Consider the following 12,487-nt stretch of genomic DNA (forward strand, 5'->3'; position numbering starts at 1 on the left):
ATCCTCCTATTTATAATAACTCTTTTGTAAGAACTCAAATCGAATTCAACTCATCTAAAAATGGAGGCTCAAAAGCAAGACAATGAACACATTTTCCGCAGTCTATATCCATCTGTGCCCATTCCCGACAAGCTTACACTGGTATGGATTTGAATTTGTTATTTTTTTTACAAAGAAAAACTCTTCGAATATGAGTACCTGGGCTTGTATTCGGTTTGTTTGACTATCCTGATGAGAATTACTTAATTTATTGTGTGTTCAGCCTGAGTTTGTGCTCCAAGGAGTAGAAGAATTCACAGAGAATGTGGCGTTCGTTGAAGCTGTGACCGGTAAAGCCGTCACGTACGGTGATGTAGTGAGAGATACAAAGAGGCTAGCCAAAGCGTTGACCTCACTTGGACTAAGGAAAGGTCAAGTAATGGTTGTGGTTCTACCAAATGTCGCCGAGTATGGGATTATTGCCCTTGGCATTATGTCCGCCGGTGGAGTTTTCTCTGGCGCTAATCCGACGGCTCTTGTCTCCGAGATCAAGAAGCAAGTTGAAGCTTCTGGTGCTAGAGGAATCATCACTGATTCTACTAACTTCGAAAAGGTAAAATACATAGGGTACTTTGTATGTTTGTGTCTGTGCATATAAATGTTTAAGACTAGACATATAATTTGGTTCGTTTCGGTTATTTTAGTATTTGGTATGCCCGATTTTATCACTTGTTATAACCGTGTGTTATTTTAGTTCATGGTGAAATGTTGGTTTGGTGGTGAAATCTTATTTTTGAAAATTCAAATGTGTTTTCTATATTTTTATTTATTTATTTATTTAGTTTTATTATATTCGGGTTTGGTATAGTTTTTGTCTGAATTCAGTATGAAAAATTAACAAAATAACGATTTTAATTAATATATGCAAATATACTTGGTTGATTTTGTTTGGTTGGACTAAGATAAGATTAAGGTTTAGACCTGGTTTTGGAGTGGAAGTTTGTTTGCAGAGCCAGTCCTACGCATAGCAAAATAAAACATTTATCTATGATCCCTAAAATATTACAATAGGTAAGATGTATATATCATTTGGTCCCTAAATTGATTAAATTAAATTTATGTTTGATCATAATTGTTCAAGTTCCAGAAAACTTTAGGACCAGTCCTAACTGGTCGGTTTAAGTCTTTAAGATTGAGTTCTTTTTCCGGTATCTATTTTGGTTCGAGTTTGGTTCTATCAAAATCTACTGATCCGCATATAATGTACCTATTTTGGACAGGTGAAGGCTTTAGGCTTACCGGTAATAGTGTTAGGTGAAGAGAAGATCGAAGGAGCAGTGAACTGGAAAGATCTTCTAGAAGCAGGAGACAGATCTGGAGATAACAACAGAGAGAAGATACTTCAGACAGATCTATGTGCACTTCCCTTCTCTTCAGGCACAACAGGATTACAAAAAGGAGTGATGCTCACACATCGCAACCTCATAGCAAATCTTTGCTCTACTCTCTTCAGCGTCCGGTCTGAAATGATCGGCCAGATCGTGACTCTTGGTTTGATTCCGTTCTTTCACATTTACGGTATCGTTGGAATCTGTTGTGCTACGATGAAGAATAAAGGCAAAGTTGTTGCTATGAGTCGGTATGATCTAAGGCTTTTCTTGAATGCTTTGATTACTCATGAGGTCTTGTTTGCGCCTATTGTTCCACCTATTATATTGAATCTTGTCAAGAATCCGATCGTCGATGAGTTTGATCTTTCTAAGCTTAAACTCCGTTCTGTTATGACGGCTGCTGCTCCCTTAGCCCCCGAGCTTCTCACTGCCTTTGAAGCCAAGTTTCCTAATGTTCAAGTCCAAGAGGCAAGTTCTAAATACCTAAAACCTTTTATGTTTTTTTTTTATTATTATTATTATTAACTAAGAGGAGTTCGGACTAGAGGCACAACGGAACCAACTCCTTGTGTTTGTGTTTGGTCCTTTTCTGTTATTGTTGTTCTCAATCTAGGTTTCATTAATGTGTTAATAGGCTTACGGATTAACGGAGCATAGCTGCATTACTTTAACTCACGGTGATCCTGATAAAGGACAAGGAATCGCGAAACGAAACTCTGTCGGTTTTATACTTCCCAATCTCGAGGTGAAGTTCATAGATCCTGACACTGGCCGGTCGCTTCCGAAGAACACTTCTGGTGAGCTCTGTGTGCGGAGCCAATGTGTGATGCAAGGTTACTTCGAGAACAAGGAAGAGACGGAGAAGACGATCGATGAAGAAGGTTGGCTTCACACTGGAGATATAGGTTACATTGATGATGATGGAGACATTTTCATCGTTGATCGCATCAAAGAACTTATCAAATACAAGGGCTTTCAGGTAACTTGATTCACACGTATCTTAGCTTGGTTTTCTTTTTCGGTTATTTCCGGTTTGAGAATGTTATACTGAACTCCGTTTTTGGTCCAGATTGGATTTTCATATTTGTGTGCAGTTTTATTTTGAATCATAAAGTTAATCAACGTCTCATTATGCCTTTAATTGTTTATTTGTGTCTACTAAACTTTTACGTATATACTTGTGTTTGCAACAGTTAAAACCTTAAAGTTGGTTTGGTTATGGTTCAGTCTTGTCTAAGTAAATCATTTACATGTCTAAAATAGAGTTGTTTATTTCCCTGCAGGTGGCTCCGGCGGAGCTTGAAGCTATTCTACTCACTCATCCATCAGTTGAAGACGTAGCCGTTGTGCCGTGAGTTTATATATTGCCGTCTTATTATTAATTTTCAAGAATGGATAATTAAAATAAATAATTTGGAATAAAATAATGAGCAAAGGTTACCGGACGAGGAAGCGGGAGAGATTCCGGTGGCTTGTGTTGTGATGAATCCAAAAGCGAAAGAGAAAGAAGAAGACATCCTTAGCTTTGTTGCTGCAAATGTGGCTCACTACAAAAAGATCAGAGCCGTCCATTTTGTGGATTCAATTCCCAAGTCTCTCTCTGGTAAAATCATGAGGAGGCTTCTCAGAGACAACATCCTCAGCATCAAGAAAACGCTATTCTAAGTGGTTGATTAACGGTTTGGTTATCCATTAGTCGCTTAAATTTGATCTTCTTTTATTAAGAATGTCTAATTATTATCAACTTCTTCAACGTTTCTGATGTTTAACGGAGTAGACAAAACTAATAACACACCAAGACATTCTACTAAGTTTGTTAGATAATCTCCGATGTATCAAGCTCTACCAGAAAATATAAAACGGGTTCGTAGAAACCAATCCAAAATTTAAAGAAAGATTAATCGAAATTTTATAGTATTCACAATTCACAAATGTTCTTTAGAACCATGTGATTGATTAACGGTTTAGAAGTGAATAAAGATCAATAAAATCCATCCGTATAAACTACCTACGATAATTTCATGTGTTGTTTAATTATTTTCTTAGACTATTACAGAACAGAGTCCACCAAATCCAAATCAGTACACAAACGTGTTCGTGACCAGCTTGTTTTTCTTGTACTCAATATACAAATCACAAACCCATTTAATCGTTTTTTTTTCTTTTACAGAAAGGCATTTAAGAACATAGAAAATAAGATAACCAATTATGGCCGAACCACATGCAAAGTTGGCTAAACAAAATAAAATATGTTACAGCGCAAACGGAACCTCTCGGTTACCAATAAAAGACTATAGTAAACAATTTTTTTTTTTGTCAACAAGACTATAGTAAACAAAATACAGCTCATCCAGCATTATCTGTTTGATTTTTATAATCATCATTTCACGTTTAGTCCGTGGTTAGAATACATAAATAAATAAGCCATTAACAAATAATAAAAAATTGAAAACGAAAATTAGAAGCATCTTTCATCAATATAAAGGTTGACTTATAACATGGTGAACAATCAAAACATCTTACGATAAATTTATCCAAAATGATAAGAAGATTCACAACACAAATCATCAAATCATCACCGATGGTGAAGAAAGCAGTACTGATTGGGATCAACTACCCAGGAACCGAGGGAGAGTTACGTGGCTGCGTCAATGACGTCAAGCGAATGCACAAATGCCTCGTTGACCGGTTCGGATTCTCAGAGGAAAACATCACCGAGCTGATTGATACCGACAAATCCAAGATCCAACCCACTGGTAAGAACATACGACAGGCATTGTCGGAGCTTGTGGGATCAGCTAACCCTGGAGATGTTCTCTTCGTACACTACAGTGGACACGGTGTGAGGCTGCCTCTGGAGACTGGTGAAGACGATGATACTGGTTTCGATGAGTGTATTGTTCCCTGTGATATGAACAACATCACTGGTACGTAGTTTCTAATTTTGTTTTTAATTTTTTTTTTAACACATGTTTTTAATTTTTTATCTTAGTGAGATTACAAACCAACTAAAATGGTTTTTTTTTCAGATGATGAAATCAGGGAGATTGTTGATAAGGTGCCTGAAGACTGCTCTATTACAATAGTCTCGGACTCTTGTCATAGTGGTGGTCTCATTGACGCAACCAAGGAGCAGATCGGAGAGAGCACCAAGAAGACGGGGAAAGCTGTAAAGACTGAGGAGATTGAACAAGAAGAGAGGAGGAACGGAGTCCATGTGGTAAACAGATCTCTGTCTCTGGAGAGTATGATCAATATGCTAAAGCAAGAATCAGGAAATGATGATATAGAGGTGGGGAGTATCAGGAGGTTTCTTCTCCATGCGTTTGGAGAAGATGCATCTCCAAAAGTGCAGGAAACTGAAGGCCTCAAGGCGGCGACGAAGAAACAAGTGGTGAGAAAGAAAGACAAGGGCATTTTGCTAAGTGGATGTCAGACTGATCAGACTTCAGGAGATGTACGCACCAAGGGACAAGCATATGGAGCATTCAGCGATGCAATACAGATAATACTTGATGAGACAAAAGGTAAGAAGATCACAAACAAAGAACTGGTTTTAGGTGTGAAAGAGCTTCTTGAGTATGAATGTTATCCTCAACAACCGGGGCTATATTGCAGCGATAGTAATGCTGATGCTCCATTCATATGCTGAAAATGAATTTTCACATTTAGTTTCTTTGAAGTATTTTGGAGTTTGTTGCTGAATGAAGTTTGTGTGCTGTGTTTTTCATTTAAAATAAATAATTTATTTTAACATAAACTCTTTCATCAGCCAATTTTTTTTTCAATCAATGCATCTTTCTCTAGCTGCAATAAGTACCCAAAACACAAGGTGAACATGTCCGGCTGAGCTGACGCACTGTAGAGCTCAAGACAGTGAGAAGCCACAACATCTAAAATAGAGTGTTTATTCAGGACCAGCCATGAGAGTTAGGGACCCTAGACGACTTATTAAAAATGTCAACTAAATTTTCTTTTTATAAATTTAAGGGTTAAAATTTTTTTTTATGAAAACCTATATCTATATAATTTTTGAAGTCCTAAGGTCAATGTTTTATTTAGCTTTGTACAGGACTAGCCATGCTGTTGATGAAATAGAAACCATTAAGAAAGCAACCGACTAATTCCACAATGAGGCAAGTACCAAGAACTCACACTGTCACACACACATTTCTATAAACAAATTTTATCAAAAACCAACACTCCACCAAAAAAAAAAGACAAATCAATAGCAACAACACAAACCGATCTAACATATCCCTAGAGCAATCAAACCGTATAACCATAGCTACATATACATATAAGTAACACAAGGATCATCTTTAATAGCCAAAAAAAAACATTCAGATTACTCTTTTACTTAGAATCTCTTGACCTTTTCACCCTTCACCAAGGGATTAGCTTTGCTAATCGCATCTCTTCCTTGTCCTCTGAAATCGAACTCGCATTCGTGATTCTCGGGATATCTATGGTCTCCGCAGAATGTACTCCCACACTTGCACTTAAACCCCATCAAGCCCACTTTCTTGTTACAGCTCAAGCACCTCCTCGTCTTGGCACTAGTCTGTGCAGCCGTTCCACTGCTCTCTGATGATGATGATGACGACGCAAGAGCAGATTCAAGGGAGGTTTCGGGTTCGAAGGAGGCTTCTTGGGTGACTCTGAGGTCGTGATAGCATTTGGAGCAGAGGTTCATATTACCAGTGACTGTAATGTTTTGGATCCCCTTTTGGATAAATGTACTTCGGAAAAACGTTTATAATTCTTTTGATCGGTTGAGAACTCAAGAAAAATGAAAAGAGTACACAAATCCACTAGATCTTTATTGAATATATGTTGGAAGTAAGCTTAAAGATAACTTGGAAGCTAAGTTATCCTAATGAGTTTAGGATTAGAGAAAAGGAAATATGTATTCCTAATGAGTTTAGGAAATAAGTTCTCCATATAAAGAGGTGCAAGAGTGTTGCATACCTTTGTGAGTTTTAGAGATTGTGTTTGAGAAGCTTAAGGTTTTTGAGTGTTTCCTTAAGAGAAATTAATAAAGAGAGTTCTTTATTTGTGTTCTTATACAATCTTGAGACTATATTTGGTATCAAAGCCACAATATACAACAGTCATCGAGAATCATGGGTGATATTACCACCATTGTGAACAAACCGAAGGAGGGAGGATCATCCTCAATAAAGTGTCCTATGCTGACCACAACCAACTACACGGTTTGGGCAATGAGAATGAAGATTATGCTCAAGCTTCACAAAGTTTGGGAAGTTGTTGAGACAGGGTCAGACGAGGTAGAGAAAAACATTATGGCAACCGCTCTGTTATTCCAAGCAATTCCAGAAACCCTAATTCTTCAAGTAGGAGACTTGGACTCTGCGAAGAAAATTTGGGATGCAGTTAAAGTTCGTCATGTTGGGGCTGATAGGGTCAGAGAGGCGCGACTACAAACGTTGAAAGCCGAGTTTGATCGTCTTAAGATGAAAGACAATGACACCATCGATGAATTTGTTGGAAAGCTTACCGAAATCTCGGCAAAATCTGCAGCCTTAGGAGAAAATATTGATGAACCGAAACTCGTCAAGAAATTTCTTTCAAGTTTACCAAGCAAAAAATATATTCATATTGTTGCATCGTTAGAACAACTTCTTGACCTAAACACGTCCAACTTTGAAGATATCATTGGGCGCTTGAAAGCATACGAAGAAAGAATAAACGCAGAAGAAGAAGAGACTCAAGAACAAAACAAGCTCATGTATGCTAACATGGAGAGTCAATCACATCGTGAATATCACGGTGAATACAGAGGAAGGGGACGAGGAGGAAGATATTCTAACAGAGGACGTGGACGGGGTCGATCATACTGGGAAAATAGAGATGCATCAAGGGTCGTCTGTTACAGATGTGATAAAACTGGCCACTTTGCTGCGACGTGCCCTGACCGGTTACTAAAACTACAAGAAACTCAAGAAGGAAAGGAAGAAGAAACGCAGGAAGCAGATGGTTTGATGATGCATGAGGTAGTATATCTGAATGAGAAAAACATCAAACCTAAAGAATTTGAGTCAAGCATGGATGGAGATAGAATTTGGTACTTAGACAATGGCGCTAGCAACCACATGACTGGAAACCGAGACTACTTCAAACAGATTGATGAGACAATCACAGGCAAAGTACGGTTCGGTGATGACTCGAGAATCGATATCAAAGGAAAAGGATCCATCTTATTCATCAGCCAAGGCGGAGAAAAGAAACTACTCGCTGATGTGTATTTCATACCAGCATTAAGGAGCAACATCATCAGCCTTGGACAAGCTACAGAATCGGGATGTGAGGTGAATATGAAGGGAGATCTTCTCACATTACACGACAAAGATGAAAAACTGATTACCCGAGCCAATCGATCTCGAAATCGACTCTATAAAGTCATCATGGACATAGCTGACGAGAAGTGTTTAAAGCTTGATATCGAAGATGAATCTGCAAGATGGCATGCGAGGCTTGGTCATATTGGAGTTGAGACAATGAGACTTATGATACGGAAGGAACTTGTACTCGGCATGCCAGACATCAGCATTGAAAGGGAGACATGTGAGTCTTGTTTACTTGGCAAACACGCTAGACAAGTGTTCCCCAAGTCAACTTCTTTTCGAGCAGAAGAACCTCTGGAACTCATTCATGGCGATCTCTGTGGGCCAATCACACCAGCAACACCAGCAAAGAATAGATACATATTTGTTCTAGTAGATGATCATACGAGATACATGTGGACGATTCTCTTGAGTGAGAAAAGTGACGCGTTCAACAAATTCAAAGTTTTCAAATCAATGGTGGAGCAACAAACAAAGAAGAACATCGAGACGTTTCGAACAGACCGAGGAGGAGAATTCACATCATTAGAGTTTCAAAAGTTCTGCGAAGAATCAGGAATTCAACGACACTTGACAGCTCCCTACACACCTCAACAAAACGGAGTAGTAGAGAGGAGAAACAGGACTTTGTTAGAGATGACTAGAACAATTCTTAAGCACATGAGAATGCCAAATTATCTATGGGGAGAAGCCATACGACATGCCACCTATCTCATCAACAGAGTCGGCACGAGATCTCTCCAGTCACAGACACCATACGAAGTCTTGAAAGGAAAGAAACCAAGCGTTAAACACTTGAGAGTGTTTGGGTGCATCGGGTACACAAAAGCCGAGACTCCACACCTACGGAAACTTGATGATAGAACAAGAACCCTCGTGCACCTTGGTACTGAACCCGGCTCCAAGGCATACAGAATGTTTGATCCAACCTACAGAAGAGTAGTGGTGAGCAGAGATGTCATATTCGACGAGAACAAAGGGTGGAAGTGGAGTAAAACTACCGCAAACGAAGAAGAATTCAGCATCACTTACGGTAACTTCGGTAACCAAGGAATAAGAGAGGATGAGACAGAAAAGGAAGCTCAAAATCAAGATACTAATGCGGTTAATAACGATGAAGTAGTAGAAGAAGAAGAAAGTGAAGATGAAACCGAAGAAGTTCAGTTGAGAAGATCTACACGAGCTACCAAAACTCCAAGCTATCTATCTGACTACATTCTTATTGGTGAGGAAGAGGGAGAACGACTTTTGCTCCTGATCAATGAGGAACCATGGGACTATGAAGAAGCCGTAAAAGAGAAAGTGTGGAGAAAGGCCTGCGATGATGAGATCGAGAGCATTATTAAGAACAAGACGTGGGATCTAGTAGACTTACCTAATGGAGCAAAAGCAATCGGACTCAAGTGGGTTTTTAAAATTAAATGCAACTCAGATGGGAGCATAAACAAATACAAATCAAGACTAGTAGCAAAAGGGTACATACAAAGGCATGGTGTAGACTTCGAAGAAGTGTTTGCTCCGGTTGCACGTATTGAAACAGTAAGGTTCATCATTGGACTTGCAGCCTCAAATGGATGGGAGATTCACCACTTGGACGTCAAAACCGCGTTTCTCCACGGAGAATTAAAAGAAGATGTCTATGTAAAGCAACCAGAAGGATTTGTGATCGAGGGTAGTGAGAATAAAGTCTACAAATTGAAGAAAGCACTGTATGGTTTAAGACAAGCTCCTAGAGCCTGGAATGAGAAACTGAACAATGTACTCGAGAGACTACAATTTGTTAAATGCTCGAAGGAGCCATCCTTATACCGTAAACGTCAAGATGAGAGCCTACTACTAGTGGCAGTGTATGTTGATGACCTTCTGGTAACAGGAACAGACCGTGATATGATTATTGAGTTCAAAAGGGAGATGTCAAAGGTGTTTGAAATGAGTGATCTCGGTCTGTTGACGTACTACTTAGGAATTGAAGTGCGGCAGCATGAAGAAGGGATTACTCTGAAACAAGAGAGCTATGCATTGAAGATACTTCAAGAGACAGGTATGGAGGAGTGCAATGCGGTACACATACCGATGGATACTGGACTCGTCTTGTCAAAAGCTCAGAAAGAAGCTAGTGTTGATGAAACAGAGTTTCGAAAGTACATAGGCTGTCTTCGGTACTTATTACATACACGTCCTGATCTCGCGTTTAGTGTTGGGATGCTCAGTCGCTACATGCATCAACCTAAAACGTCTCACCGTGCTGCATTAAAACAAGTATTGCGCTATCTAAAGGGAACTACGAACTTTGGATTGACGTTCAAGCGAGGGAACAAGATGGAGTTGGTTGGCTACTGTGATAGTAGTCATAATATAGATGAAGATGATGGGAGAAGTACAACAGGACACATTTTCTACTTGAACAATTGTTCTATTACATGGTGTTCTCAAAAGCAAGAAACAGTGGCATTATCTTCATGCGAGGCTGAGTTTATGGCGGCTACAGAAGCAGCAAAACAAGCCATATGGCTTCAGGAATTACTCGGAGAAATCACTGAGCCGGTCTATGATCGAGTGAAGTTGTTCATCGACAATAAATCTGCTATAGCTCTAACAAAGAACCCGGTGTTCCATGGAAGGAGTAAGCACATTCACAAACGCTATCACTTCATTCGAGAGTGTGTAGAGGACGAGCAAGTAGACGTACAGCACATTCCGGGAGTAGATCAAAAGGCTGACATTTTAACTAAAGCACTTGGAAGAATTAAGTTTAAAGAGATGAGGGAGCTAGTGGGGATTCAAGAAGTTAACTTTAAGCTTAAAGGGGACAATGTTGGAAGTAAGCTTAAAGATAACTTGGAAGCTAAGTTATCCTAATGAGTTTAGGATTAGAGAAAAGGAAATATGTATTCCTAATGAGTTTAGGAAATAAGTTCTCTATATAAAGAGGTGCAAGAATGTTGCATACCTTTGTGAGTTTTAGAGATTGTGTTTGAGAAGCTTAAGGTTTTTGAGTGTTTCCTTAAGAGAGATTAATAAAGAGAGTTCTTTATTTGTGTTCTTATACAATCTTGAGACTATAATATATTCACACAATAATATAAGAAAATACAGAACATATGTGAAGGAAAAGAAAATTGTAAACGAACAATTTTTGGATCTGCATTCAGACTTTAGAATATATAATTATTTTATGGCCATGACTCAGTAAACAGTAGCTTCCCAAACGGTGGTTCCATCACAAGAACAAAGCTTTCTGCAACTCTCTCCTACTTCTCCGCTTCTAGCAACAACAGCAGCAGTAATCCCCTGTAACGACATATCCTCTGTTTCATAAACCACAACAGCTCGTCCAATCAGATCCGTTACCTTCATCTTCTCTTTCTTTACCGTATATAACGCTTCTCCATTTTGGTCTGCCTCCAACGTTCCTAGGTCGCCTGGTAGCTATTTTATATAACAAACATGGCAAATTTTATATCATTATATTTTATTTTAAATAGTCCCCGGTTTGGATTGGTTCGGTTCAAACCTGTGTGGCGGTTTCATCATCTTGTAAAGGATTGTATATATTCCCTGTAGAAGCAGCTCCTTTTGTGAGATCTCCATACTCATTGATACACCAACTGTGTTTTCCTGGAGACAACCCACCAAAACTGGCTTCAATTATTACATTTTCCATGGAAATTTGAACGAATCGAACCACACCGAAGATGGCTGGGCCTTTGAATTCTGATACTGCAGTAGCTGAAACTAAAAAAAAATGCAATCCGACCAAACCAATGTTATATGGTAAACCGAGTTATCCATAAGAAGATGGTTTAAAAGCACAAACCTTGAGGAACACACGCCATGGGAGAGCTAGCAAAGATTCTCTTGTATCCCCAACGAAGTCTAGGCAAAGATCGCTGAGAAGATGGAAAGGGGAATGTCTGAGGTTTGGTAGAGGAGAAAGAATGGAGTGAAGACTCGGTCGGAGTCGCAGATGCAGCTCGTGGGATCGTTGCCACTGACCTCAGAAATGACATCATTGCCTTGTGTTCTGAGCTCGTACTTATATTTGTATTACGTTATGTTAGTACATCTTATGTAACCAATCATCAAGTTAGTACAGAAGTTGATAGTACGAAAGGACACTACACTTTTGTAACTACTAAAATGAGAAGTACAATGGTTCTAATTGGTGTCAAGTTACGCTGATAGTACAGATTTTTCATCTTTTTTCGACTATTTTTTCATCTTTTTATGTGACCAATCGTAGAGTTTAGTACAAAATTTGATAGTACAAATTAAGAAGATTACCCAAAAAGGAACTACGAGAATAGGCAGTACAAATAACAACGGTACAAAAGAAAGTGGTTATAGGTAACAAATGGTGATGTAGTACAGATCTAGATTGTACGAAATACAGCAGAATAAAACAAATGGTACAGAGAGTCAGAGACTAGAGACCAATAATAGTAATACAAAATGATGGTACAAATATGAGTATTATAACACAAAAAATCATTTAGAACAAAAATTTCAATAAAAAAATCATAAATTAGTACCTAACTTAAATGATTAAATTAAATTTTCTGATAATAATATCACATTTCAACCCAAAATTAAAATTACCAACACACTTAACTAATAAGAAGTATAGTAAAAAAAATATTTCACACTAGAATAAAAATAGATATTTTTTATTTTAGAAACTGATAACAATAATTTTGTTGCAAAATATCTAAAATTATTAGATAGATCACATAAGAACATAAACTAAAA

At 38.4% G+C, this 12,487-nt stretch overlaps 4 protein-coding genes across 9 annotated transcripts; 2 read left to right on the forward strand and 2 right to left on the reverse strand.

Annotated features, from left to right (window-relative positions):
- The first annotated feature begins 30 nt into the window (after window positions 1-30).
- Window positions 31-3,248, forward strand: LOC103838045 (4-coumarate--CoA ligase-like 1). The gene is made up of 6 exons (XM_009114460.3): window positions 31-141; window positions 263-592; window positions 1,260-1,838; window positions 2,005-2,349; window positions 2,654-2,721; window positions 2,807-3,248. Exons 1-6 carry the CDS (start codon window positions 61-63, stop codon window positions 3,033-3,035), a joined length of 1,632 nt encoding a protein of 543 aa, XP_009112708.1. The 5' UTR covers window positions 31-60; the 3' UTR covers window positions 3,036-3,248.
- A 239-nt stretch (window positions 3,249-3,487) lies between these two features.
- On the forward strand, window positions 3,488-5,599 carry LOC103838047 (metacaspase-5). Its single transcript, XM_009114461.3, has 2 exons — window positions 3,488-4,297; window positions 4,400-5,599. The coding sequence occupies exons 1-2, from the start codon at window positions 3,910-3,912 to the stop codon at window positions 5,020-5,022; spliced, it is 1,011 nt and encodes a 336-aa protein (XP_009112709.1). The 5' UTR covers window positions 3,488-3,909; the 3' UTR covers window positions 5,023-5,599.
- On the reverse strand, window positions 5,528-6,115 carry LOC103838048 (zinc finger A20 and AN1 domain-containing stress-associated protein 1-like). The gene has a single exon (XM_009114462.3). It carries the CDS (start codon window positions 6,064-6,066, stop codon window positions 5,731-5,733), a length of 336 nt encoding a protein of 111 aa, XP_009112710.1. The 5' UTR covers window positions 6,067-6,115; the 3' UTR covers window positions 5,528-5,730.
- A 48-nt stretch (window positions 6,116-6,163) lies between these two features.
- LOC103838049 (copper chaperone for superoxide dismutase, chloroplastic/cytosolic) lies at window positions 6,164-11,829 on the reverse strand. 6 transcript variants are annotated; one of them, XR_004451200.1, is made up of 4 exons: window positions 11,556-11,829; window positions 11,253-11,356; window positions 10,809-11,167; window positions 6,164-6,205 (listed from the first exon to the last, which is right to left on the reverse strand). XR_004451200.1 is itself a non-coding variant. In XM_009114463.3 (3 exons), exons 1-3 carry the CDS (start codon window positions 11,749-11,751, stop codon window positions 10,925-10,927), a joined length of 543 nt encoding a protein of 180 aa, XP_009112711.1. In that variant the 5' UTR covers window positions 11,752-11,829; the 3' UTR covers window positions 10,751-10,924. The 6 variants fall into 6 exon arrangements, 3 of the variants coding, with proteins under 3 accessions (XP_009112711.1, XP_018509638.1, XP_018509637.1); XR_004451199.1 differs by having other exon boundaries at window positions 11,253-11,467; window positions 11,556-11,827; XR_001955925.2 differs by having other exon boundaries at window positions 11,253-11,473; window positions 11,556-11,813.
- Between the last annotated feature and the right edge of the window lie 658 nt (window positions 11,830-12,487).

This window comes from Brassica rapa, chromosome A09 (genome assembly GCF_000309985.2).
Source record: "Brassica rapa cultivar Chiifu-401-42 chromosome A09, CAAS_Brap_v3.01, whole genome shotgun sequence".
Taxonomy (NCBI): Eukaryota; Viridiplantae; Streptophyta; class Magnoliopsida; order Brassicales; family Brassicaceae; genus Brassica; species Brassica rapa.